This window comes from Ceraceosorus guamensis (genome assembly GCF_003144195.1).
Source record: "Ceraceosorus guamensis strain MCA 4658 unplaced genomic scaffold IE81scaffold_24, whole genome shotgun sequence".
NCBI classification, from domain to species: domain Eukaryota; kingdom Fungi; phylum Basidiomycota; class Exobasidiomycetes; order Ceraceosorales; family Ceraceosoraceae; genus Ceraceosorus; species Ceraceosorus guamensis.
In genome coordinates, this window is record NW_020290019.1 from 113,748 (window position 1) to 138,623 (window position 24,876).

The 24,876-nt window shown below is 55.7% G+C and overlaps 11 protein-coding genes across 11 annotated transcripts; 7 read left to right on the top strand and 4 right to left on the bottom strand.

Moving 5' to 3' along the window:
* Positions 1-404: 404 nt before the first annotated feature.
* On the top strand, positions 405-1,306 carry IE81DRAFT_107591 (hypothetical protein). Its single transcript, XM_025510058.1, has 2 exons — positions 405-439; positions 592-1,306. The coding sequence occupies exon 2, from the start codon at positions 757-759 to the stop codon at positions 1,225-1,227; it is 471 nt and encodes a 156-aa protein (XP_025370128.1). The 5' UTR covers positions 405-439; positions 592-756; the 3' UTR covers positions 1,228-1,306.
* A 33-nt stretch (positions 1,307-1,339) lies between these two features.
* IE81DRAFT_289465 (hypothetical protein) lies at positions 1,340-2,862 on the bottom strand (the record flags this gene model as incomplete). The annotated part of the gene is made up of 2 exons (XM_025511818.1): positions 1,340-1,618; positions 1,693-2,862. The coding sequence occupies 2 exons, from the start codon at positions 2,860-2,862 to the stop codon at positions 1,340-1,342; spliced, it is 1,449 nt and encodes a 482-aa protein (XP_025370129.1).
* A 1,373-nt stretch (positions 2,863-4,235) lies between these two features.
* Positions 4,236-4,930, top strand: IE81DRAFT_322897 (hypothetical protein). The gene has a single exon (XM_025513773.1). The coding sequence runs from the start codon at positions 4,313-4,315 to the stop codon at positions 4,829-4,831; it is 519 nt and encodes a 172-aa protein (XP_025370130.1). The 5' UTR covers positions 4,236-4,312; the 3' UTR covers positions 4,832-4,930.
* Positions 4,931-6,773: 1,843 nt separating this feature from the next.
* On the bottom strand, positions 6,774-10,729 carry IE81DRAFT_322899 (hypothetical protein). Its single transcript, XM_025513774.1, has 5 exons — positions 10,338-10,729; positions 9,072-10,206; positions 7,573-8,991; positions 7,320-7,486; positions 6,774-7,244 (listed from the first exon to the last, which is right to left on the bottom strand). Exons 1-5 carry the CDS (start codon positions 10,497-10,499, stop codon positions 7,209-7,211), a joined length of 2,919 nt encoding a protein of 972 aa, XP_025370131.1. The 5' UTR covers positions 10,500-10,729; the 3' UTR covers positions 6,774-7,208.
* Positions 10,730-11,083: 354 nt separating this feature from the next.
* On the top strand, positions 11,084-11,443 carry IE81DRAFT_107623 (hypothetical protein). The gene has a single exon (XM_025510059.1). It carries the CDS (start codon positions 11,155-11,157, stop codon positions 11,365-11,367), a length of 213 nt encoding a protein of 70 aa, XP_025370132.1. The 5' UTR covers positions 11,084-11,154; the 3' UTR covers positions 11,368-11,443.
* Positions 11,444-12,325: 882 nt separating this feature from the next.
* On the top strand, positions 12,326-13,374 carry IE81DRAFT_289437 (Ssu72-like protein; the record flags this gene model as incomplete). Its single annotated transcript, XM_025511816.1, has 4 exons — positions 12,326-12,466; positions 12,669-12,984; positions 13,063-13,181; positions 13,273-13,374. 4 exons carry the CDS (start codon positions 12,326-12,328, stop codon positions 13,372-13,374), a joined length of 678 nt encoding a protein of 225 aa, XP_025370133.1.
* Positions 13,375-13,763: 389 nt separating this feature from the next.
* IE81DRAFT_341037 (hypothetical protein) lies at positions 13,764-16,053 on the bottom strand. The gene is made up of 6 exons (XM_025515632.1): positions 15,417-16,053; positions 15,100-15,336; positions 14,775-14,874; positions 14,525-14,667; positions 14,330-14,448; positions 13,764-14,251 (listed from the first exon to the last, which is right to left on the bottom strand). Exons 1-6 carry the CDS (start codon positions 16,028-16,030, stop codon positions 14,067-14,069), a joined length of 1,398 nt encoding a protein of 465 aa, XP_025370134.1. The 5' UTR covers positions 16,031-16,053; the 3' UTR covers positions 13,764-14,066.
* Positions 16,054-16,357: 304 nt separating this feature from the next.
* IE81DRAFT_107669 (hypothetical protein) lies at positions 16,358-16,830 on the bottom strand. Its single transcript, XM_025510060.1, has 2 exons — positions 16,690-16,830; positions 16,358-16,602 (listed from the first exon to the last, which is right to left on the bottom strand). The coding sequence occupies exons 1-2, from the start codon at positions 16,763-16,765 to the stop codon at positions 16,412-16,414; spliced, it is 267 nt and encodes an 88-aa protein (XP_025370135.1). The 5' UTR covers positions 16,766-16,830; the 3' UTR covers positions 16,358-16,411.
* Positions 16,831-18,727: 1,897 nt separating this feature from the next.
* IE81DRAFT_107679 (hypothetical protein) lies at positions 18,728-19,689 on the top strand. Its single transcript, XM_025510061.1, has one exon. The coding sequence runs from the start codon at positions 18,930-18,932 to the stop codon at positions 19,449-19,451; it is 522 nt and encodes a 173-aa protein (XP_025370136.1). The 5' UTR covers positions 18,728-18,929; the 3' UTR covers positions 19,452-19,689.
* IE81DRAFT_107680 (hypothetical protein) lies at positions 19,690-22,356 on the top strand. Its single transcript, XM_025510062.1, has 2 exons — positions 19,690-21,758; positions 21,825-22,356. The coding sequence occupies exons 1-2, from the start codon at positions 19,927-19,929 to the stop codon at positions 22,105-22,107; spliced, it is 2,115 nt and encodes a 704-aa protein (XP_025370137.1). The 5' UTR covers positions 19,690-19,926; the 3' UTR covers positions 22,108-22,356.
* A 946-nt stretch (positions 22,357-23,302) lies between these two features.
* On the top strand, positions 23,303-24,850 carry IE81DRAFT_107695 (hypothetical protein). The gene is made up of 6 exons (XM_025510063.1): positions 23,303-23,510; positions 23,716-23,735; positions 23,825-23,902; positions 24,001-24,147; positions 24,284-24,352; positions 24,448-24,850. The coding sequence occupies exons 1-6, from the start codon at positions 23,495-23,497 to the stop codon at positions 24,742-24,744; spliced, it is 627 nt and encodes a 208-aa protein (XP_025370138.1). The 5' UTR covers positions 23,303-23,494; the 3' UTR covers positions 24,745-24,850.
* The last annotated feature ends 26 nt before the right edge of the window (positions 24,851-24,876 follow it).

Below are 24,876 nucleotides of genomic sequence, written 5' to 3' on the forward strand. Positions count from 1 at the left end.
CAGCAGCAGCAGCAGCAACAGTTGAAGCATCTCTCTAGCCAGGCCGTGAGGAACGTTGACTGCCATCATCGCCCGACGCTGATCCCCGTTCGTGGTTCATCTCCGCCGCTCCCTACTCACGCTAAACCGACGGGCGGTATGAGTACGTACAGTCAGCAGCAGTCGGATGTCGCGCCTGCGGAGATTCGCCTTTATTGCTCGTCCCACCTCGCAGGATCCCGCCGGCGGGGCTGCTTCTGCTGCTGATAGCTCAGCACAAGCTAAGGTGCTGCACGCCTCTCTGCATGCAGGAACTGACCGCTCTCATTCCTCGCGCGGTTTGTCATCCCCATGCATGTGCCACTCAGACTGACACTTGACTCTTGGAGGTGGTCCCCAACCTCCCAATCCTTTCGTCCAGAACCCACATCGGAGTCACAATAGTCCCAGAGTGCGATGGGTGAGTCAGTCGCCTCTGATATGTCACTCAGACTGTCGACTCCATGACCATCCGCGGTCACTTGCACTTACACTTCCAACGCGCCAGAGTGATATGTAGCGACTCGTGACCGAACACCACCACCAGTGACCCCTTGCCCCCTCCCCGGCCAGGTCACGAAACGTGTCCGTGTGCACGGCTGCACGTCGGGCAGCGTCTGAAAATCGTAATTCATGTGAAGACTCCGCTAGGAGGAGCAGCAAGACAGATCCCGAATTGCTTGCCGCTCGCTTTCAAAACGTGCTGCTGAGATACAGCTGCAAGAAACCCATCTGCCCATGCATCCTTCCATCACGATTTGGGGGCAGCTCAATGGCCTACGAATACTGTGGAGGAGCAAGGATGTAAATGATCCAGCGGCGTCGGCAATAGCAGCAAGCTGTCCTGATTCGAAACAGACACATCTTCTTCTTGATACCCATACACATAGATTGAAAGCCACAAACAGGTCCGACACGTGCCAAGGCTTGCTACTTCGCGACGGGGCGCAAATCCCTGAATTCCAAATTCGTCGTGCCGAGCGCATGGCAGGTCTTAGGGATCGTTTCACAGCAAGCCTGCATTCTTCATTTGAAGCCGGATACCACACCATGATGGGCGCCACAGCGCACAATCTCGCCACACACCGCGAGAATGGCGTTGGGTGCGATTTACCAGTCACCAATGGAATTAGAGAGTGGGAAATGAATGCGATCGTTATTTGCAGGGTCATACAGCGAGCGGGGGATCTGATGAAGAATGTGTGCTGACGACGCAAGCAAGAAGGAAATCAATACCAAAGTTGAATGTCCGAAAATATTGTTCTCGAGAAGCAGCGAATGGGGTTGGCGCCTCCCCTCGCAGAGCGTCCGAGCGCCTTGTTCACAAAAGCTTGCGCTTGCTCTCTGCTTCCCACTGCTCTTGCTCCCAAGTTGAAGTGTTGTTGGAGAAGAGGAAGGGTAGAATGAAGAAGGCGAGAGCCGTTCCTGCAACCGAGCCTCCAAGCAAAGCGTACGCTACGATCTTGTGGATCGGCGTTGCGAATGCTCGAGGAGGAGGATTGGGCACAGCGCCAGTCGTTTTGTTCTTGTCGCCTGGGTTGCGCAAATCAGTCAAGGCAGGTTGACGAGTTTGGATGCCATCCGTGAACAGGCGTTGTAGCTGTGTACATTCCGCATGTGCAATTGAGGTCAGCGAATGAGGTCACTGCGTTGCTCTGACCCAATCTCTCTCACCGTAAAGTTCCAAGAAATCATCGAGTAGTCCTGGTGGGTAGCGTTGGGAACGTAGTCCACCGTGTGCGTGGAGGGAAAGCCGCCATTATTCTCGTAGGCCAACACGAATTGGTTGCCACGGTTCAAGTGGTTCCCGCCTTGAGTGATAGCTTCGCAGTGAGTGTCACCAGCACCGTTATCCAGCAGACCAAGTCCGTAGTGCACGTTGCGCGTCTTGAAGCGGTCCACCACATCTTGTCGGTTTGCAATAACATCCTTGCGAGCGTACTTGGAAACCTTGGTCTGGTTACCGCCCAGCCCATATTGCCATTCGTCAAAGGTCGCTGAACAGTTGCTCGTAGGGAATGTTCGCGAGTCCGAGAGCCAAGCCCAAGAACCGGGGTTACCGATCCAGTAGTGAATGTTACGGTCGTATGCCTTCGTCTTCTTCAAGAGCGCATAACGCTGGACCGCTTGGCCTCCCATGGAATGGCCTGCGAACGCCACCGATGTCAAAGCTGGGAATTGCTTCTGATCGAAGAGCCAGTCAGTGAAGGCATCCAAGACGTCGTAAGTGGTGATGCTGCGCGTGAGATTTGGAGATCGGCTGTAACCGCCGGATTGCCATTGAGAGCCGTGGAAGATGAGGTCGGTTGGTCTTGAAGCGCCGTACTCTTGATCGAATTGGTTTAGCCAAGCAGGGCCGATGACGACGACGTCGTCAAAATTTGTCAGGCCGTATTGCTGGAAATTCGTGACAGTGACGTTCAACGCGATGCGAATAAGCTGAGAGTATTTCCAACTATCACGGGGTTTACCAGGCATAGTGATGACTGCTCGCTTGATCGTTGATGCACGATCTTGCCAGCCCGCCGAGATGTAGAATGGCTGCGTGGCACCAGGGACAACCTCCCATGTCCGGTTCAATTGGAACCCAACTACGTCTGGAAGCCCAGTCCAACCTTGAGTGTTTTGTGCATCGTCGCCTGCTGGGTTGGCATTGGCATTGGGAACCCAGTCGACATTCCTGTTCCAAGAATATTGATTGTTTGGTCCGAAAGGGTCGCTCTCAGAGTCTCCACTGATAAGTGTGAAGGGTAGGTTGCCGCCTCCCTGGGTGTTGCCCCAGACACCTTCTAGACTGTCTGCTTGCCTAGCAGCCCCAATGGGATCAGTCTGTGCCTGCTGCATGATCTGTTGTTGAAGTGCGTCGGTCGCTGGGACTTGCGCGGGAGCCTGCGCTTGCCGGGCGACGAGGTCGAGCAGCTCTGATCTAGGTCGTCGGCGCATCTGGTGAGTGGCCGGCTTGGTACTGCCCATGTCTCGTGCTAGACATGAGGCAGCGCTCAGGACGGCAGCAGCCGCAAGGGCGCTTCCGGACGCGAAGACACGCATGTTGAGGCTTGATCAAGCGGGTTCAGGACTGAGGTCCTTGGGATATCGGGTCGCGTACCGAAGTGGCCTGTATGCGCTTGTCTCAGACTGTGCAACTGACTCAGCGACGTCGACGAGAGTGTTCTGCTAGACTTGCCGGAATCCCGTTGGAGGCGAGCGTGACTACAAAAGAGCGTTGAAGAGGCGATGGCAGGTGAGAGCTGGGAGCGTAATACAGTCAAAGTGATGGTGTTTAGAATTGTAGATGGCGGCAGCCTTTGAATGCTGGGCGCACTTTATCGCAACCCAAAAATGGCGCGCACAGCAGCAGCAGGTGCAAGGTGTCAAGCCTTGAGCAGCATCGCAGCAGCAGCGATTCGCGCGCTCTGCACACGCACGCGCCCTGCTGTATCCGTAGCCTTGAATCAAGAATGCATGCATGCATGCATATTGGGCGATTGAGCAGTCATTCAAGATTCTAACCAGCGCGCGCAGTCGCGGCTTGGCAGGCCTCACGCTCCTCGTGACTGGCAGGCGGCCAAGACGCACCTGGGCGCCATAATGGGCGCGCTGCCTCGAAACGCGTGTGCACGCAGCTCAGGAGCTCTCATGCACATCTGCTGCTGCATGGATGTCTGCTGTCCACCTCATTAAATAAAGAGGCGGGCCGGGTTCTGTAGCTACAGCAAATTTCGTGACGCGATCCGCCTCAGGGAAATCAAAACGAATACAAGCTTGTGTGACACGGGCTGTTCAGTCAAGTCCAGATTGATGGGTCGGTCGTAAACCGCGCGCTTCGAAATTACAAAAGTTCTTGATTAATCTGAATCTTGGGTATCACGAATGATCGAATGAGCTTCTGAGATCAAATGTTGTACGTTCCTGCCTGATGGACTTTTAACTCTCCTTCAATCGTGAATCACCGCAACGGCGAGCACATTTTCGATTCTAGACTCTTGACTTCGTTGCCATTCCCTTGGCTGTGCAATCAGACTTGAAGAACCCGTGATCAGGATGGTACGTAGCAAGCAGCAGGTGCAGTCAAAATACAGAACGCACCAGAAAGCAATTTGAATCAGAGGTTTTAAATAGAAAGATCGAGATATCAGGCCTCAAGCGTCAAGTTGTTAAGCGAGGAAGGTGAGTCGACCCAGTGTAAGGGAGGTGGAGCAGATGTTTCAAGGCGATCAGATGCTTTGTAAATGTGCGTGAGGCTTCTGTAGACAGCAACGTATCGCAAACCCCGTGGACTACGTGGCGGCGCCGAATGGAACAGGTCTACTGGTCTTTGGCTGCGCCGCCGCTCCGCTTTGTCATCTTGAAAGGTTTCAGCCTCAAAGGAGGAGGAGGAGACCCCGATAGCGTATCGCTGCTACTGCTCGCGCGCGTGGGAGTGCGGACGCCAGGAAAGCTGCTTCCCGACCCTGAATTCAGCGGCGAGCCCGAGCTGCTTTTCGTTGGGCTGTGCATCGTAGTGGGTCTTCGAAGCTGGGCGGCAAACCCTCTCAGACGATTTGGAGAGACTGGACGAACATCCTTTGAAGGGCTAGAGGAAGCGCTAATGGTGGTGCTCTGGGAGAGAGGACTGGGTACTTTCTCCTTCATACGCACATGGGAAGGTGATGCTGTCATCACCCAATCGTCGTTTGAAGGCATCTTCCTGACTTCTGGACGTGGCAGTGATGCCGAATCTGGAGAGCTGACTGTCCTCCCTCGCGAGCTGCGAGGTGTTGCCATGGTTCCTGTGCTCGCGATTGCTTCAATTTTTGGAGGACTTGCTGGCTGAAATGAGGACAGTTGGCTAGGCTCGCAGAACAGCCATGATTCGAGAGGAGGAGCAGTGTGCGCATGGACTGGCCGCATTCGCTGCGAGCTCGTGGAGCTGTCTCGATTGATTGGTGCCGTCCTGTATCTTTGGCCTGACTGCCAAGGGGGCGGGAGAGTCCTAGAAGATTCGGGATGCAAGCTTCTCCCGGAGGTCAGACAATTTGACGTTTCTCCTGCTCGAAGGTCGATAAGCGAACCAAGATTGGCGCCAAAATTTGCAGGTTGAGCCGCGCCCGGAGGTAAAGTGGAGCCTCGAGCTGGTCGTTGAGGCTCTGCAGGCTGTCCCCAGTCTACCTTGGCTGCACATGACTCCACCGCAGAACGGTCCGCACAGGTAAGAAGGTCTTCACCCGAGCTGTTCGTGCCAGGAGTCATGATGCTCTCTCGATGATCTCCATTCTCGAGGAGGTAGGCCAAGTTGCTTTGCGCAGCGCGAGGAAATCCCCTCGCCTCCTCGTCGACTCTAGCCATTGGGGAGGACAAAGGTGAGTCACTGTGATGGCGTTGCCTTGGCGCGAAGCGAGGATGCGCGTCGGTGTGCTGCGGTCTTCGAGTCATGCTCAACGGCGTCGGCCCTCTCGCTGATAGGCTTGCAGCCGGTGGACTCCTGTTGAATGATCCGGATCTATCTGGCATAGCCATGATGTTGATGGCTTTGGATGGAGCTGCGAGTCTGCCTGGCCCTCTGGCGTCCGCTCCCCTCCCACCAATATTCGAAGACGATCCTTGACAGATTTTCGAGGCATCAGCATCAGTCTGATCTCCCGTCCCTTTGTCATCCCCTTGATTTTGGCGTTTCAGGTCCTCAATCAACATGCTGACGGCGCCTTTCTCAAACCTCGAATCTCTGAGGTCGAAGAACGACCCAGTAGTGAGAGTCGAGCCTTTCGTCGATACAGATCCCCCCGTGATGGGCGTTGTTGGCACGTCCGGGGTCCTTGAGGGCGGTGCTAGTACTGGTGTTGGAGTTAGATCGTCGTCCGAAGACGCTCCTCTCTTGCTCTTGTCCTGAACGAACAAGATCTGCGAGCTGGGCGGAGTGTCTATGCGCGCGCCATGGCCAAGTTCAGGGCCCGATTGAATTTTGTGGAACGACTGATCGAGCTGCAAGTTTGGAGAACCTGGCACAGGCTCTAGCTTCGGAGGCACTAGAAGGGTGGAGCAGAGCTTGCGATCATAGCTTAATGGCGCAAAGGTGCTGACACCTTTGTCTCTTAAACCGGACGCATAGCTCTGTGAAGGAACTGCGGCTTCCGTGGGAGACCTGAGAATGTCCAGTGGACCATGACTCCCCCTAGGATTCCGTTGTCGTGCGAAATTCAAACGGGCCGGTCCAGGATCACCTTCCGTGTCGGAGTAGGTCCCATCTCGATGGACCGCATTCTCGCTCCTAGTGAAGCTGTTGGATCGACGGAGGGCAGCCAAGCCCACGGGTGGAGGAATATCTTCTCGCTTGAAGCTGCGCCGCGGATTGTGGTCCAAGGAAAGTGGACTTGTACCGGCAAGATGTTGTCTTTGTGTCCCTGACTGACGGTGATTGTCGGCCTCATGCGCCCAAGGACCGTTGGCTAAGGGAGGCGAGCTACATTTTCCGCTGATGATCGCGGATGATCACGAGCGGATCGGAAAGAAGGGCGCCCATGGTCAGCACAAGCTTTTTGTGGCAGCGACGGGAAGCCACCGCGCACGAGTGGAGGGGAAATGATCAGGAAGGTCCGTACAGGTAACAGAGAGCACTTCGCCCGCATCCGATGTTACTAGCTTACCTGCCTGCGACTGCGGTCCAGCGGCGCTAAACTAAGTGAAGCTACAGGAGCTAATCAGGCTGTTTCGCACAGCAAATGGGCAAGAGGATGAGGGGCAGCGATCGAACAGACTGAAGATGAGACGTCGAGCGACGCGGCTTTTGAAGCGAACCCATGGAATACGGAAAGCATAGGCGTAGGAGCGTTTACATAGGGCATCATCCACACCCGCAAGTGATGCCACAACAAAGGGGGGATCAATGGGTCTGGTGGACAAAGGCTGGGTATGGTGGTGTGGGGAAATAGTGGAAAGGCGGGCTCGAGTGTGGTCCGACAAGAGCGCAGCAGTCGCAGTTCAACAGGTGTTTTAGTAAGTTCGAATGCCTCCCCTCTACGGCGTCCCCAAACACGTGTCTCTCCTCAGCATCAGATCTTTCGCAAAAGACCGCGACTCTGCCACTTGTCCTGGCAGCTCGCCGGACAATCTCCGTCTGTTGAAGAGAATTGAATAGCTGATCCAAAGTCTCCAGATTCGGAGAGGCGCGAGAAGTGGGGGCAGAAGGGGTGGTCGGGGATACCGAAGCGCACTTACTAGCCCTGCCTCAAATTGGCGGGTTGACCGAGTCCCTGCAAGTTCAACAGGAACAGACTTAGCACGACAAATTCAGACGTGATGGGCAACGTCACAAGCACAAGACTCACCATCAATACACTAGCATCCTTCGCAGTGAGCTGATCCTTGTTGGCACGCGCTGTCGCTCTTTGAGCTCGAGCGCGGCTCGTCGGGCTTGGAGGACGTGGTGGCGGATTCATTCGTTGCGCTTCCTTGAGCGAGATGGTCGCATTGTTATATGAAGAAATGACAGGCACTGAAACAGGGACCATACGTGCATGTCAATCATTAGCAGGTCTGCCGGAAACTCGTCTCATGGCGAGGGATAGGCACAATACGCACGTGTGTTGTCTCTGCCGATGGTGGACTTCATCAGCGCCTTCATCCATTCTCTAACCACCACGGGATCGTCCGAAGAGAAGTAGTGCGGCTTCTCATTTTCGTGCAAAATCTTGAAGCCGTACTTGCCAGGGTTGGTGTTCTCATCCGCGATGACCTTGTAGCCTTTCATGCTGACGTAGCCTTTGATTTTGGGAGCAGCAGGATCTCTGAGTATGACCAGGTCTGAGCCCTTGAGCGCCAAGTATCTAGGTTTCCAGCTGTTGTACCTCTCGCCCTTCTTCTTCATCCAGCCTTCCAGGTCGACAGGCCTGATTCGCGCCATGACAGGGCCTTCGGTTGGAGCTGAAGCTTGTCCGGGACTGCGTGGCTCGTTGCTGGAGCCTCTGTTGGGTCCGTACCAATCGCCAGCGGCAGGACCTGCACTGCCGATGCTGGCCTGCTTTGCGTGCCCAAAGGCGCCTCCCGGGCCAGCGCTGTTGGGATAGCCACCAGAGCTCGCGCTTTGCTGACTTTGCCTGTTGCGTCGCGCAGTGTCTCCCATGGCGTCGTAGGTTGGGCTGCTCGTAGGAAGGCTGATCTTTCCCTTGATCGCGTCGCTAGATGGAGCAGCTTCGGGGGGCTGATGACTGCGCTCGCGGAGGCGAGAGAAGCCAAGACGGCCAAGTGTCCCCTTGGCCCCCGAGCTTTCCTCATAGCTGCCAGAGGTTGCAGCAGAAGCGCCGGACACAACTCGTGGAGGCGGCTTCCTGTTGCGGTTCTGGAAGCCAAAGAATGATGTTCGCTCACCAGCACCTGATTCTCGGCCGTTGCTGCCAGTCTCACGCTTGCGAGGGGAAGCCGGACCAGGACTCTTGACCTTTTTGTCAACACCTTTGTCGCTCGCGAGGCCAGCTAAAGGAGAATCGGGTTGCTGGTCGACCTGTTCGGTGCTTTCACCAAGACCACGAGATCCCTTGCCACTGGAGGGCGGCGCACCCGGCATGCCGCTGGGGTACACTCCATTCGAATCATTGCTTGCGCGACTACCAAGCGCTGGTCCAATGCTCGCAGGGTCGTAGCTGCTGCTGTGCTGAGGAGGGCCGAACGCAGTTGACTGCGTTGGGACGCCGGCGAAAAGGCCGCCCGCTGTTGGTGGTGCGGAAGCGGTGCCAGAAAAGGGAGGCACAGCACCACCATGACCACCAGCGCTGCTAGGTGGTGCGGGGCTGCCGGTACGCATTGCGGGAGTCGATGCCAGGCCCCAAGGTTGCGTCGCACTTTGGGCTGAAGCAGGGGCAGGCGACACAGGCAGATCGAGCTGCTTCTTGAGCTCCTTGATTGCGTTGGCGACCTGGAACCGCTTGCCAAAAGCGATGATCTCGATCTCTTTGAGAATGTTCACATCCATCTCCATCAGGACATCGCCAGAAATTTCGTGCTCTGCGATGGCGAAGTTGAAAGGCGGGCCAGGTGCAGATCTTAGTTTCGAAGGCACGTGAGCCCGTGACGCAGCGACTCACCTGCGAATTTGGATACCACTGACGCCTCATCCCATCCTTTCGAACGACCCCACTCCACGACCTGATCAACGGACCATTCGTGTGGGTCCCCTCCCGGTCCCCCGTCCCTCTGGCTGTTTGTGGGCGAGAGCGAGTGTCCGAATCGTGCAGGGCCCGCAGCTGATGCGCTCTTAGGAGTCTCGCTACCTCCGGCGACGCTAGTAGCTGCGGTATTCGTGGCGGTGGTGCTTGGAGCGCCGGCATCCGTCGCGGTGCTTGCGCTACCTTGATCAAATGGACGCCTGTCTGTGGGGCTGATTGGGCTTTGCAGCGAAGCTTGTTGGTTCTTCTGCGAATGTGCCAAAGCGACACCAGCAGCTCCAGCAGTAGCGCCGGCGGCTGCAGCAGCACCAGCCAGCGCTTTGTTGTGCCCGTGACCAGAAGCACTTGCGATGGGTGATAAGGACCGCTGCGTTTCTTGAGGCGCTTGCTGAGGTGCGAGGTTGCCGAACAGCGGCGCATGGGTGGTGGTGGGCCCAGCGGCATCCGATCCTTCCGAGTCGCTTTCATCGCTCATCTCCACACCAGCAATGGGGGCAACTTTGTCATCCTTAACGTCGGCCTTCAATGTGCCCTGCTCCAACTCTCTCTTTCGTTCAGCCTCTTTGGCAAGCAGCTTCTGACGTTGCCGCTCTTCTTCCTCAGCAAAGATTCTAGCCGCCTCGTTTCGCTTGCGCTCCTCGGCTGCTCGTTGATCAGCGGAAGCTGCATCCGCCGCTTTTTGGGCATTGATGGCGAGTGCCGCTCGAGCCGCTTGCCTAGAGGCAATCTCGGCTTCTGCATCCACTCCATCCTCGGTCTCTCCGACGCTCATGTCGCCACTGCGGTCGCTCGCGAAGCTGGCACGACCTTTTGGCAGACCGTCGACCGGCTTGGAGATTCCCTGAGCAGTGCCACCGTTCTGCGAGGCGCCGGGAACGTCTTCGTTAGACAAGTGAGCAAGTGCCGCATCGATGTCCGCCATTGTGCTTCCCATGACAGCGCCAGAGCCATTCAGAGCTGCGAGAGCATCCACCTGAGCTTGATGTGCCAACTCCTTGTCGAAGGTGGTGTAGCTGAATGGAAACAGACCTGTCTCGCCTTTGTTGTTAGTGCCCTTGGCAAAGTTCGGCGTTTCACAAGCGCGTGTCAGTACACAAGTGAGAAAGAATATGAGAATGGCGCTGTGACACCGCCAGCCCCACACTCTTGCGGGGGTGTTGGCGCTCTCTGCTGCACGCAACTCACCTGCCACCAACCGTCGCCGTAAGCATCGTCCTTCTCGACAACGAGGACTGCTTGCCCAGCTTGGAACGACACCTCGTCCGGATTCTCTGCTTCAAAGTCGTGCAGAGCATACACGTACACATGCCCACTCCCTCCATTGCCGACAGGCGTCTCGCTAGCCATTGCCCAGTCGACTTCGCCAGGCAGCTGGCGTCAGGGTGTGGTGTGCGGCGATTTCCGAGTGACTTCGCGAGCTAGCGATCTTGATGGTAATAATTCCAGCTGTAGAGCTGAACAGGCTTCAGTAACGCTTGTAGCCTTTGGAGGGTGTGAGATTTGGCGGTACGGATGTGGGAGGCTGCGTGTTGGCAAAGCCCAGTCATAGTGAGGCGCTCGAGACTCATGGCTTAATGAAATCCGAGCGCACGATGCAGAAGGTATCGCGTAGCTCCAGCCACCCTTTTCGTGTCTCGGGGAGGGCAGCCGCGTGCATGCTTGCGCGCGATGGCTGCCGCGGGTCTGCATGCTGGAAGGCCTGGATGGCCTAGATGCATGGCCGTCAGCGCTGTTCAGCTGCAAGCCTCGGACTGTACGCAATAAGCACACTGGCAAGTCGCCCAGGGTGTCATGCCGCCACTACAAAGCACGCACCAGCTGCATGCAGCAGCAGCAGTCGTAAATCTTCAGAAACGTCCCGTAGCTCGCGCGCTATGTAGCTGATGCATGGCGAACCGGGCATCCGCACCGGTCCCGTGCCAGGCGTGCATCTCGATCGCACCGCATACCTGCATGGCTGCCGCAGATGCGCGCAGAAGCACCAGCAGCATGACGCGATTTCATGTTGTGTGCTGCTGCTGCTGGATGCTGGCTGGCCAGAGCCCGTGCCCGTGCCCGCTCGATCAGCCTCGCCCCCTTGCTGAGGTACCGGTATAGTCGTGATGAGCGAGTCCCTCAAGTGTTGTATACCGTACATACGAGGGGGACAGGAGAGCGCGATCAGCTTGATGCCCTGCTGTTGCAAGCAAGTGACGGGAGGATCAGCCTTAGCTAGCAACAAACCCTTACGAATCTCGAATCAGAATCAAGAATATGGATCTTTCAACGGGGGTCTGTCGCCTAAAGAGCACAACTTGTACAATCGATTCACATTGAATTTCGCTTCGCGGCGTGAAGGTGGATCACCTGGGATGGCATCAAGATTCATGATTTCGGCTTGTTCGAATTCCGTGAATCTTTGTTTCAAATTATGTTCAATGCCCATTTCTGATACACCCCGCAGTTTGTGGCTCCAAATTTCTCATTCTTGATTCAAGTTCTTGATTCAAGCGCTCGCATCCAAGGCATGCAGCTAATTTTGAATCTGAGTATCGTGAGCCAACTAGATGAATCTTGAATCTTTAATTGAATCAAGAACCAGACTGAAAGGAGTCTTTGACTGGGCGCGTGACTGCGTGCATGCAGCATGCGAAGACGCTTGCTGCAAGATCTGCTGGACTCGAGCTTTCAAGAGCTAGGTAGGTGAGTCCTCAGCTTGATTTTCCGATTCAGGATTATGATTCTGGTTCACGACTCCTGCTTCTGGTTCTGATCTTGGTCAGTGTCATTTCGAAATTGGTATCTTGAATCAGATGGCACCTTCGGCACACTTTTGCCTTGGCTGCAACCGGTCAGCACAACCACATCAGCTTTTTCGCCTTTCCACAAGCCCGAACCCGAGCTGGCCTTGATCTCCGCTTGAAAGCGGCACCCGAGTACCTACGGCAAAGAGCTCATCAGTCTCACTTTTTAGGCTGGACCAGCCCAACGGTGTTCCTTGGGCGGTCCAGCTCCCTGCGACTACACGTAGCGATATCTGAAAGCTCGGCAGCATCACAGCTTGCACCGGATTTGGTCGCACACCTACAGGGGCCAAGCTCTTGAGACAGTTCGGCCATTTTAAAGCACAGTGCACCACCTGAAGAAGCCTACTTGAACGACACACGTCCATCGGCATGTCTGCGAGCACTGCCATGCCCATCAGGTCTGCTCTGCGGAATGGCACGTCCACGAAACCTTCCACGAGCAAACAAGGTAGCAATGGCGCTGCATCACCACAGACTGCATCCGACAAGCCGAGGGTTCAATTCTGTGTAGTATGCGCGAGCAACAATGTGAGCAACAGCAGCTGCTGCAGTAGCGCAAAAGAGTCATAGATAGCTTGGTGGGCGAGAGGGGATCTGGATGCGCTGTGGGCCAGGGCTCACTGTTGCTGGCAGAATAGCGATGATTTCGGGATCATCTACACTCGATGTTGTAGCACTCAAGCGTCTACGCTGCTTCTGACACACACTTTCTGCCTCTGCTATCCAACAGAATCGCTCGATGGAGGCGCACAAGGTCCTGCACGCAGCAGGCATGCAAGTGATCTCAGCGGGCACAGGTTCAGCAGTGCGTCTGCCAGGGACAGCCATCGACAAGCCAAATATCTACACTTTTGGAACTCCGTACGATCAAATGTATCGAGATTTAGAATCTCAAGACAAGAGGCTCTACACGGCTAATGGGCTGTTGACTATGCTCGATAGGAACAGAAAAGTCAAGCAGGCACCCGAGAGGTGGAATATGACGCGCCCGGAGCTGGACGTCGTCATCACGTGCGAGGAGAGGTGCTTCGATTCTGTTTGTGAAGGTACGCACTGCCGCGCCATGCGGCTTTCCCTCGAGCTTTGGTCCGCCTGCTGACTCTCTTTGATGAACTCGCTCGCAGATCTACTTAATCGAGGCGGAGAGCTGAATCGCAGCGTTCACGTCATCAACGTCGAGATCAGAGATAACCACGAGGAGGCCTTGATAGCTGGGCGAGCAATCTTGGAACTAGCACGCGCAGTGAGTGGAATTTGTACGTGTCCTATGAGGCAAGAGGCTGAGCTGGATAGCATGTGATTGCTCCTTTGCCCGCTTATCATCCACTGGTCAGATTGAAGCTGCGAGGGACATCGACGACGAGATGCCGTCCATTCTTGAGACACAAATGCAAAAGCATCCTCACACTCTGCTTCACACTGTGTCATACTACTGAAGACCCTTGGCATGGTCTCGAGGGCAACCGCGCCTCACAAAGCTTCGATATCAAGCTCTGGGCTCGGCAGCACCACAGCATATCATTGACTGGGAACTTCATCGGTACTCCAAGTCTGCAGCACCCATCTCGCCCTTCGGACAGCCTCTGCGCCCAAGTCTTTTGCCAAAGCGACCGAGAGCCCTGGCGCATGGGGACCGCAGAGCACCTGGACAGCTTCGAGGCGTCTTTCGCGCTCGCCTGTACGATCTGCTAGCATAGCTTTGTCTACGTTCACGAGCTCATCATCATCACATCTCTCAGCGCGTCGATGCTGCATAGGAATGATACTGGTGCTGGAGAAGAACTCCTAGGGTTCGCGCGCGTTGTACATTCAGACTTCAAAAGGAGCGCTTTGCCAAGAATTCGTTCGCATCACATTTCATCTCACGCATAACTAAGCTTCCTGCTCTAGACATCTTGTATCCGCACCACTACCGCCTGCCCCTGGCAGAATTCGAGCTGCTGGTAGATCAGTGCAATCCGTGTCACTCGAACACCCACGTCAGGTGCTTGTTTTCATCCAGACTCGGCTGAGGTGTGCTTTTGAGCCACGTCCGGCTCGCAATGGCAACCCGCTGATCGAGTGTCATCCGCGGCGTGTGGTATCATGGACGAATTCTCGACGCTTGTAGCTTGATGAGCTCACCCAATCATCCAAAAGATCTCGCAAAATCGTCGGGAAGCGCAGTAAAGGGGTCCCGAGCTGTCCTGTGCGTCTGGAAGTACCAGTCGCTGTACCGTCTCTTGAAGCCCTCCACTTCCGAATGAAGCGCGGCTACCGAAGATGCCAGCGCCATAAATGACGCATGCTGCACCCTGATAGCTTCCGAGATAGCTGGGAACGGCGATCGTCGGCTGATGCGATCAGCGCACAGGAACATCGAGCCGACATCGAGGCGTGCGCCGAGCTCACCTTCTGGTGAATGCGACTCTCTGTTATCCACGCTACTCAAGTGTCGTTCTATTTGCTCCATGGTTGCTCTATACCTCAAGATCCTTTCCCGGAACTCGTTGGCTGAGCGCTCAAAGAATCTGCAATGCATATAGGCAGGAAAGATTGGTCAAGGGGCATGCACCTTGTCAAATGTGCAGTGGAATCCAAACGTACCCTCGCAGCCAGTCTGTTCGAGCTTCTCCTCTCAGAAGCTCGAGCAAGTTTCCACTGTCTCTACCATCTTCCTCGACGCGCTTGTTGGCGTCGCGCGCAGCGAGCAGATCGATCTCGAGGGCAGCTCCCAACGACGACAAGTCCTGAGGACATTGAAGTTCCAGAGGACCAAATAAGAAGCCAGAAGTTGGAAAAGTCAGCACACGTGACCGTGTCTTCAGCAGGGCCTTCAAACTTTTGATCGCCTCACACTGGCCAGCTCTTGAGCTTCTTCCGACACTTTGGCGATCGGAGCAAAATCCATCGTGGCCAGGGGAGCGCCGTTCCTCCTTTGCGTCTGCATAAAGTTGCTGTCGATGTTTCGCCAGCAGGTTGGTGTGATCAGTCAGCATTTCTTCGTCGTCGGCCCAGAGTCACGCAGCCTTCCTGTTGCATTGGTTCAGGCAACGCCGCCGTGCGATCAAAGCAAGGCAGCTCAGGACCAGCTTACGCATACATCTCCTTGCCCTGCAGAGGCTTCAGTGGATGCAGCCCCCGGTCGTGGGTGGCCAAGACTGAGGGACGAGTGTACTCACTCAAGCTCTTCGATCAGCTTCCTTTGGTCCTCGGGCAACTGGTTAAACTTCTCTCGCGCGTAGTATGGGTGACTCAGAAAAGGCGAAGAGGCAGCTTGATTGGTGTTTGAAGCAGGTGCTGATGCTTGCTGGAAAGATGAGCCAAAAGCGCCGCCCTGAGATGCTGTTTGGGACTGCTGTGGCTGAGAGAAGGAGAAGGCAGGTTTCGGCTGCTGGGCCTGAGACTGGCCAAAGAGACTGGACAGAACGGCATAGCGGAGCGATCGAATGGTCAGCTTTGAGCTCGGCATCGAAGCCCGAGCAGACGCTGTACTCGCCTCGAGCCAAAGGCTTGACTGGAGGACCCAGCTGCTGGCTGAGCGCCAAAGAGCGATCCCGCAGGCTTGTTCTGTTGTCCCGCGGATTGATTGTTCTGGGCCCCGAAGCTGAACGACGAGGCGCCTACACCGGCACTCGCGCCTGTGCCACCTCCTGTGCCGCTTTGCTGTATATTCTGAGCATTCTGACCTCCAAAGAGTCCCCCGCTCTGAGCATTTTGTCCTCCGAACAACCCTCCACCGCTGAGCTGTTGTGTCTGCTGTCCTTGTTGCCCAAGCGATTGCGGCTGTTGCTGAGTAGCAGTGCTGCCAAACAAGCTGCCCGCGGTCGCGTTGCTGTGGGAGGGGCCTGCTGGTGGGCCAGAGCCGAAGGTCGAGCCGGAAACACTTCCAAATGAGAAGGGCTGCTTGGCTGCTGGCTGTGTTGCGCCTCCCAGCGAAGCTCGTCTAACTCCTAGAGAGGACATCTTACTATGTGACTTGCACAAAGCAGTGTCTACTCGGGCTTCCCCGATCGTGATTCGTGAGTCTAGATGAGGTTCATTCGGGACCCAGGAAAGATGACCAGGTCGGAAGGAGAGAAGACGTTTAAAGTGAGCATGTGCCGCCAACATGTTCTGATCACCTGCTTTGCTTCGGATTCTTGAGTTGTGATTCTGATTCAATCACGAATCAAAATCAAATGATTGGGTTGGATGCTATAGAGCGCACCTGACCTTGTGTCACGTGGCCAGACGCGGTCATTCGAAGCGCGCGCGCGGAAAGGCTGCGTCAGAGGCCGCGCGTTGTTTGTTATTTCGGTCATGGCTGATGCGCGTACGGACATCGCGGGACCGCGTCCGCCTGAAACCTGCTGGGATGTCTCGATCTTAGCGCAGTCACGAGTCACGATGAGTCGTAAGTCTTGAGTGCTTGCATGTATATACGTCTACATATATATATCCACTCAGACTCGCGACCCTCAGAGATTGCTCGGCGCATATTTCCCACTTGTTCTATTTCGTATACCGCCAGTCAGAGTGCATTAGCCGCCCTAATAGGCCCTTGAGACTCAACCAAGACTCGATCCCGACAGCTTTGTTTGTTGCTGCTCGTCTGCTTAGACTTGAGGGTCTCATGTACTGTGCTCTCTTAGTGTAGATGCTGTGCCTCGTTGTCTTCCGTCGGATTTGCGAAGAGCCTCGGTCTCGAAGAACGCCACGCAATGAAGGTGCAGAGACGCGATTAAAAATTGATCAATGATCGTGAATTGGCAGGTCACGAGCTTACCTACAACTTGACAATAAGAGAAACGCCTGGACAGCATGCGCAGATCTGCATGTCGTTGTTGCCTTCCGCTCTCGAGCCATTGCGCGGGATCGTCACGCGAAAGGACGAGTGTCAGGAGTCTGAGTCGAGAGTCACAGGGATGGACAGACCGACGCAGACCGATATGACACAAAAAAGAGAGTCAGTGACACGTACGAGTCGTCTTACTTTCCATGCTGCTGTGTCTGCTTGAATCCCCTCTTGTGTGCTGTCTCAGAGCGGTACCCAGCTCCCGGCGCTGTTATGTGGCACCATCAGCAGCAGTTACGATCCGAATCACGCACATGCGTCCCTTCCACTGCGCGCGCACCTCGACCCTCACTCGCTGCAGAATGTGAGATTCGTGAATTGTGACTGCTTCATACATCACGGCGTCACATATCAAGACTTGCCGAGACTTTCGAGAGCGAGGTGTGATGATGTGACTGCGCGACTGATGGACAAGTAAGGGGTCACCGCCGACATGGGTGATGTTTCATAGACCTCGGATGAGTAGGTGCTGAATGTTGATTATTATGAGTGCTGCATCGGCATGTCACAGGACATCAACCATGCACCAGCATCAAGGCGTGCCATATTTATCTGTGCGGTGTCTCTCAAATGTGAATGCTGGACGGCACACTACTTCTATCTTGAATGATCGAATCAGGAAAGTCTTGCTGTGCTGTTCCTCGGCTCGGCAAAGCCCACATTTGGAGTCACAAGTGGCGTGGTGTGATTTAAAACCAAAAGTGGCCCGCTGCCGTTGCATGCAAGAAGCTCATCGCTAATGATCACCATCAGGCTCGCTGCCCAGGCACAAGCGCGGTCATTGTTGGACCGCTCTCCGCGAAGATCACCAAGATATTGGACCCCGCGCTCCCGCGTCTCTTTTCGATTCCCGCCCTGCCGGGTACGCTGCTGTGGGCTCCGCGGACGCGTAGCGCGCCTGCGCCCCCCCGCGCATCGAACGTCGAGTGTTGATGTGTTGGTCTCGCATGACCCGCCGCACAGCACCCCAGCATGAAATGTGAAGGGGCGAGGTGGCTGAGTGCGAGCATTCTGCCACAGCATGTGTCGATGCGTTCATCACACCTGCACAATGGACGCTCTGGACTTGGCGCTCTTTGCCCGTTCCTTTGTCTTCTCGTGAGACGGCCGTGAGCAGGACGTTGGTGCAGAATGTGCGAAGTGAGCACATCACCGCCCTCTCCCAGACATCAGTCTTAAAGATGGACTCAATTGGCGGAGCCGCGGGCGAACGAGACCTGTATGATCCAGGTGGAACCAATTGTTGACGCCTTCAAATCAGAGGGAAGTCCCTCGATTGCCATGCATGGCAGCGAATGGCTCAGATGACAGCCTTTCAGCCTTCAGCAGATACGCTGGAGTATTTACACCCTGCCCGTGCGCATCGCTAGAATTGGTCTTCTGAGTCTAGCTTGGCTGATTCACAGCGAGTCGATCGAAATTGAATGTCGCGCAGAGCAAGCCTCGTACGATGCTCAGCAGCAATCGAGCGCCCTGAACTTGCCAGGGAAAGATGGAGTCTCAGTGTCGGGCGCTAGAGCACAGCTCACCCTCGATAAAGCCACATCCCAAGCGCGGGACGGCAGCATCATCATATATACACAGCCGCGAGTAGGCATCGAAGCGCGGCGTCGTAGAAAGCGCGCTTGCATCAAAGCTACGCGCGCATATGGTCACATCACCGACGACGACCGCATGCATTCACAAATTGCTGCCGAGTTTCCTCCACTCACCGCGAATCGAATCTGCGCGGACCCTTCAACGTCCAATCGTGCTCCGAACCGAGCCTGAGGCTTGCCTAGACAGCGAGGCACGGGGCTCACACTTCCTTGACTCGTGCTCCTTTGATCGAACTCGCTCTTACTCGAATGCCAACACCATCGCTCCCCCATCTCTGGACTGGCACCCTATCCCAAAAGCTCTGTCTCAACGCGCCAAATCAATTTCTACAGGCTCACTAGGGGTCAATCGCTCCCCGTCCGAGCGCGTGGCGAAGCAATACTTGCGCTGCGTACGAAACGCTTCTTCAGCGCGCCTCCACTAAGCTCTGGGCCTCTCTCCTCTCCATCGCCATTCTGTTGGTTTCTAGTGGGCCCGGGCTCAAGATCGCTGGCTGCATCTGAGCCAGTCTTCCTGCCCTCAGACCTCGCGCGATATCGCAAGCTCAACTCACCTCTCGACCATCACGATCCAATTATGTCGACGTCGAGGGGCTTAGCTGTCTCGCAAAGCGAGGGCGTGGCTGCGACCCGGCGTGGCGCGTCAAGCGGACCCCTTACGACGTGTGCGCCGAGTCAAGCGACAGCGTTTTCCCTCGGTACCGGCAGCAACACCTCCCTTCGTGCCCAACTGCGCAAGGAACGCCGAAGAGAAGTCTCCTGCGCGAGTACCTCTGCTGGGAGTGAAGCGTTGAAGGTTGCCGGCTCGTCCGACGCGTTGGCCTCAGCAGCGACATTCGGTCCATCCAGCGTCCCACCGCCCACCAGTTCGACGGCCCCTCTGGTTTCCAGCCGCAAGAGACTCGCTCCCAATGCCGCAGGCCATCCTCTCAACGCGCCAAAATCAAGAGAGTCTGTGATCAGCTCCGATGAGCACCGGAAGCCCCACCGCAGTCACAGTCCTTTGCCGCCCGCAGAGCCTACATCTATTTCGGCCCACGAAGCTCAGCCTCCCAGCAGTCTGCCCTTTGATCCAGATCGGAGTGTGAGTGTAGCATGAGAGCCTTGTTGAAGAAGCTCACGCCCTGCTGACCACCTCGTTTGACTGTCCTCAGCTCGGAGTCGAAGCGCTACATTCCGCTTTCAGTGCCAAATGGAACGAAATGACGGGCAAATACTACGAAATGGCCAAGAAGTGTCGAGATTGGGAACGTTACTGCGCCAAGCTTCGCATACAGGTGAGCGGGAACCATGCCGCTCCATATCTAAGTTCAATTGATTCGACGTGCGTTGCTTCTCGCTTCTTCAGGCCGAGGGTTTCTCCTCGGAACGCAACCGTCTTAAGGAGCTGACTGCGCAGCACGAGGGCATCATCGACCGTCTTGAGGAAGAGATTGCGAGCGTGCGGGCCGAGTCGAGGAACATCGACGAGCACCGCCACCGTCTAGCAGAAAGAGTGAGACATATCAACGATGAGCAAATTTGCGGCATTGGCTGACTCCATGGCGTTGCCTTAGGTCATTCTTCTGGAAAGGATGCTCACCGTCGGAGAAGGAGCTTCGAGCCGCCAGGGTCACAGTATGCCGGGTCCCGACTCCTTCGGCCCTTCCTTGCCGTCCGATCGTCTGAGTGCACCATCACCACCGATCTCGACATCCTTCTCGCAAACCTTCGACACTGCTACCGTCAGCATGCGCGCAGGAAGCAACATGGAGCCGTGGTGCAGCAGTAACCTCCTTGATCGTCAGGCCGTCTCCAGCAACAGGCGCAGCTTCTCACGAGAAGGCTCTAGTGGGCCGATAGACGGCACATGCGTGGACCTTCACCCTAGCTGGTCCAATGCGGTACCAGGATCGTGGCCAAACCGTCAACGTGAACATCACAGTGCCGAGAGCATAACCGACATCGTCTTAGCCGATGCAGAGAATCGCGAAGCTGGGGCTCTCTTTGGCGACGGTCGGGCTTCCCGGATGGCCGAGTACGACCCGATCAATCGATCGCAGCTCTTGCGTGGCAGAGGTTTGATGACAGAATCCGAGCAGGAGCTCTCAGGTTACCAACATCAGCAGACTACCGCATCTCAGTCGTATGCTTCGACCTTTGGCGGCCAACAATCACTCGGTTCGGACAGCACTCAGCCCGCGGTAGCTGACTATCAGCGGCAGCGTCGCCCATCCGCAGCGCACACCGTGGCCATCGCTGGCCCATCTCTTTCAAGAGACATCGCTTCGAGCAGCTACACTGGTCCGTTGCCCAGTCTCAGTCGTCAGCGTAGCGACACGGTCGTCATCACATCTGGTTCTGCTCACGCCGAAGCAGCCTTGCCGAAAAGGCGAAGTACGAACACGGATGGCACAGGCCTCATGCCAGGGAACTCAACAATGGCTTCTGCTAGCCTGCCTTCTCTAGCGCCAGAAGGTAACAACAGACGAGGATTGCCGGTCGCCTCCGACGCCCAGGTTCACCGTCAGAATCAGGGAGCTCTCACTGCGCCTGCTCGTGGCGGAAGCGCGGTCAGCGATGCTTCGACTGTGACTGGAGCATATCTGGCAGACACTCTTCAGGCGCGCAAACAGCTACGTAGGACGAGCCTCACACAGCAACAGCAGCTGCAAGCACTCCAAGCTCAACATGGTCGAAGATCCGCTGGCCCAGCAGATGAGCAGCCTTCGGCACCGCTCGCGCCGCCTCAAGCATTCATCAACAGGCCTTCGAGCCGAGCTACTAGTCGCCTGAGCACGGGGAGTCATGGCGGCATCGAGCGAGCCCGTGCACGAGGCACTCGGAGCCGTAATGGCAGCACAAGTGTACACGATAGCATTCCTGTCCAGAAGGACGATATCTTTTCGAGCAGTGAAGAGCGTATCTTGAAGCAGGCCATCGAGGCACAGACCTTGCCGTCTGTGCCCTCTCGATCTACCTTCAAACGCACCATCAGCGACTCTGCTCTCATCACTGATGAGGCTGGGCCGGTATCGCATCATCAATTCAGCTCCTCTACGCTAGCGCAAGGTGCCAGTCCAGCAGCGCAGGCGCGTGACGGTAGAATCAATTCGAGCTCATCTGAGAGCCCAGCCAACTCGAGCTCAGCTGGTAGCAAGCATGGCTCTCCAGTGTACGACGGTACAGCAAGCGGACATCTCGATGTCTCGCAAAGCGATCCGACGCCCTCGTCCGTTCCTCGTCGGCGCGGAGCGTCCAACGGAAATCTCGCCCCCTCCGAAAGCTCCTCGCATGTGCACTCCACGGGTGACATTGTTGAGTATCCTCAGGATCCGACTGAAGAAGGCAAGCGGCTGGCCCTACGCCGGCTGTACATTCGCCTCAAGGAGGAGCTTAGCGAGGAGGAGCTCGCCAAATTTGAAAGGTCAGTGATTTCGAACTTCTGCCCCAAAGACCCAGCGGCTGACTCGGCTTGTTCGGCTTGTTGCAGATACATCCAGCGATATGATCGACTGGAAATGCCTCTCGAAGGTCCACGAGGATTGCTGAACCGTTTCAAGAAGCTTCTCCTCCACACTGATCCGAATATACGCGCTAACGACCGCGAGCGCTGGACGCTGCGCAAAGATCTGGCCAGAGCTTTCGAGCATATCGTACGCTTGGACGTCGAGGCTCACGCCCAGCAAGAAGAGACGTACGTCGAGCAAGAGGCTGCTCGTATGCAACACGAAGAGATGCAGAGGGAGCTCTCCTTCGATGAGGATGATCTTTGAGCGATGACCTAGTCGCGTCATTGGTTGACCTGCCGTGCAGGCTTCTGGTCGCGCGGCTTTGTGCAGCAGGGCATGCCTCCCATACTCGCACAGACTCTCCCCCATACGCTGATACCTCATTCTTCCACTCGACTCGTAAATCGCTGCCTTGGCCGTCTAGCTCTATCAAACAACCGTCCGATCACATCAATTTCTTGTCACTTCTTTTGACTTTCTCACTGAAGCGCGATGAAACCGCTGCCAGGCTTCCCACAATACGCACAACACTTATCGAAGATGCTCCTCCACCCATCATTCATCCCATTTGTACTATGCCTCTCTTCCACGCAACTCTGTTGAGCCAAGCCGTCTCGAATGCTGCTTTACGTGCTTCGTTGTGATGTCGAGCGGGCACGCCGATAGCCAACTGCTAACGTTCGTGAGCAGATTGGAGGTGTATACGTCATGTCCGGAGAAGGGGCGCACAACATCCTTGGTGAATATCACTGTGGCTGGAGATCATTGTTGACGCGGCACCATAGCGGCTGGAGGCCTCAAATTATCACCTGAGCGTTGGGAGCACAGCTTTCGGGCATCTCGCTTGCCCCCGGCGCCTCGTTGCCACAACTGCTGAAATGAGTTCTGCTTCTCATGGATGCTCCGCAAGTTGCTTTCCTTTCTTTGAGAGGATGAGCAGTCACGAGTAGCAATCGTGAATCTTGGGGAGCCGCAGACCCTTGGAGAAGTGCGGCAACCCCTCAGATGGCAGCAGCTGCTGGTCATCGATCATACCCTACACGCTGTCGGTAATCGTAATTAGTCGCGAAGTCGCTGAATCAAGAATCACGAATGCGAATCTTGAATGCCGCGTGCTCGACATCGATCACGACCCACATGCTTGATGGTCGGTGCACGCGTGCAGTGTGAGTATCGTCCGTGACTGCGCGGGCCGCTCAGGGACGGTACGCGCAGTCGCAGTCGCTGAGCACGTAGGGTCTCCACACCTGCAATCGCGACAGACATGCATATGCAGTCAAGAGCAGTGAGCTGCGATGTGCGACCTTTCTCAAGACTCTCAACACCACCGCTTTCTCAAGAACAGGACTCGAGCTCCACCTCGTCGACAACTCTGGTCGTTCGCGTTCTACAGCTCCTCACATCCACTCGATCAAATCGCAGACTCTACCTCCATTCTGCGGCCTCTACAACCTCGACGAGACGCCAGCTTCATTCATTGCCCCATCGTTCGAGCTTTCAGGACACTAGACTGGGCAATCTTGAGCTCAATCCTGCCTGCTCCAGCATCGTTACGCACACCCCAAGATTTTCTTTGGGGCCTGATAGAGGAGTCTAAAGTTGCCGTCGAACTCATTTGTGCTTGCCCCAGCTTGCGAGCTCTGAGAGAATCATGAGCGGGCTAGAGAGTGAGTCTGCACATTGTGACCACGTACTGAATCGCTGCGAAGGAGGTCTTCCGGCGCATGGCCTCCGGTGCCTAGCCTGACCAGGGTTGGGGGGGGGGGGGGGGGGGGGGGGGGGAAAAAAAAAAAAAAAAAAAAAAAAAAAAAAAAAAAAAAAAAAAAAAAAAACCGCTGACACTGCTCGTGCTCTCACTCTGGTCCCGAATAGAATCGCTTTTCCAGCTGAAGGTGAGTGTCTTTGATATCGTGCCCTTGATAGGCAGACATGCAAGAGCTTCTGCTGACTGCCAGAACCTCTTGGCATGCCCGATCCGCAGTTCACAGCAAAGTCTTTGCAAAGGCAATCTCGTAAAGCGACGAAGGACGAAGCGAGCGAGAAGGCCAAGTTGAAGAAGGTGCGTCTCCACCCTGTAGCTATAGCTACGATTCCGTCCTTACTTGCGCAAATTTCGCTCACGGTGCCACTGCTCTACATCTACGCACACGGAGACAGGCTCTCGCACAGGGCAACACTGAAGGTGCTAGGATCTATGCGTCGAATGCCATTCGTAAGAAGAATGAGGGCTTGAACTTGTTGAGGCTGGCAAGCAGGATCGACGCTGTAGCTAGCAGAGTGGAGACGGCGGTGACCATGAGGCAGGTGCGTTGCAAAATCCAGGCCACGTGTGCTGAGTAAGGAGAGCCTGATGGGCGCTTTGTAGCTGCCTGCGAAGAGCAGCTTGTCGCCACTGCGTGTGAAGATGTTCTCACGTTGTTCTACGCATCCCTATCGGCAGGTGACTGGCAGCATGGCGTCAGTGGTAAAGGGTATGGACAAGGCTATGGAGTCAATGAACCTTGAAAAGGTACGTCGAGCATGCAAACATCATCTTGCAAGACGAGAGCGCGCGCCTCGGCGTGCGTGCCAAGCTGACTCTGACGAGCTTGATCACACTCACAGATCTCTCTTGTGATGGAGAAATTTGAGCAGCAATTCGAGGATATGGATGTGCAGACTTCCTACATGGAAGGCACTATGGGCGCCAGTACGGCCCAGACTACGCCTCAAGATCAGATCGATACCCTCTTGCAACAAGTGGCAGACGAGAATGGGATCGAGGTCAATCAGCAGCTTGGCGAGGCCTCTTTGGAAGGCAAGGTTGGCCCGCTCAAGAGCGCTGAACCAACTCAGGCTGTCGCAGACGACGCCGATGATAGACTTGCCGAGAGACTCAGAGCTCTTCGACCTGCTACTTGAGACCAGAATGAGACGCCTTCTCCAGCTCGTGCCTTGCAGCTCACACTTCACTGTCCAAGATCATTCCCAAGACTGCACATGTCAGCATACCTTCTGCGCCCATTCGAATCGATATTGCAATGCGATCAACTG

Bases quoted from the DNA above. Each gene is read 5' to 3' on its own strand.
- IE81DRAFT_107591 (XM_025510058.1), top strand. From the start codon at position 757: ATGCATCCTTCCATCACGATTTGGGGGCAGCTCAATGGCCTACGAATA.
- IE81DRAFT_322897 (XM_025513773.1), top strand. From the start codon at position 4,313: ATGGAACAGGTCTACTGGTCTTTGGCTGCGCCGCCGCTCCGCTTTGTC.
- IE81DRAFT_322899 (XM_025513774.1), bottom strand. From the start codon at position 10,499: ATGGCTAGCGAGACGCCTGTCGGCAATGGAGGGAGTGGGCATGTGTAC. The intron at 10,207-10,337 runs GTGAGTTGCGTG...AACTTTGCCAAG, and splicing joins ACGGCGACGGTTGGTGGCAG to GGCACTAACAACAAAGGCGA. The intron at 7,487-7,572 runs GTGCGTATTGTG...TCCCTGTTTCAG, and splicing joins CATCGGCAGAGACAACACAC to TGCCTGTCATTTCTTCATAT.
- IE81DRAFT_107623 (XM_025510059.1), top strand. From the start codon at position 11,155: ATGTTGTGTGCTGCTGCTGCTGGATGCTGGCTGGCCAGAGCCCGTGCC.
- IE81DRAFT_341037 (XM_025515632.1), bottom strand. From the start codon at position 16,030: ATGTTGGCGGCACATGCTCACTTTAAACGTCTTCTCTCCTTCCGACCT. The intron at 14,875-15,099 runs GTGAGTACACTC...AAACATCGACAG, and splicing joins AAGCTGATCGAAGAGCTTGA to CAACTTTATGCAGACGCAAA. The intron at 14,449-14,524 runs GTACGTTTGGAT...TATGCATTGCAG, and splicing joins CGAACAGACTGGCTGCGAGG to ATTCTTTGAGCGCTCAGCCA.
- IE81DRAFT_107669 (XM_025510060.1), bottom strand. From the start codon at position 16,765: ATGGCTCGAGAGCGGAAGGCAACAACGACATGCAGATCTGCGCATGCT. The intron at 16,603-16,689 runs GTAGGTAAGCTC...GCGTTCTTCGAG, and splicing joins GTTTCTCTTATTGTCAAGTT to ACCGAGGCTCTTCGCAAATC.
- IE81DRAFT_107679 (XM_025510061.1), top strand. From the start codon at position 18,930: ATGTCGACGTCGAGGGGCTTAGCTGTCTCGCAAAGCGAGGGCGTGGCT.
- IE81DRAFT_107680 (XM_025510062.1), top strand. From the start codon at position 19,927: ATGCTCACCGTCGGAGAAGGAGCTTCGAGCCGCCAGGGTCACAGTATG. The intron at 21,759-21,824 runs GTCAGTGATTTC...GGCTTGTTGCAG, and splicing joins GAGCTCGCCAAATTTGAAAG to ATACATCCAGCGATATGATC.
- IE81DRAFT_107695 (XM_025510063.1), top strand. The intron at 23,903-24,000 runs GTGCGTCTCCAC...ACACGGAGACAG, and splicing joins AGAAGGCCAAGTTGAAGAAG to GCTCTCGCACAGGGCAACAC. The intron at 24,353-24,447 runs GTACGTCGAGCA...TCACACTCACAG, and splicing joins AGTCAATGAACCTTGAAAAG to ATCTCTCTTGTGATGGAGAA.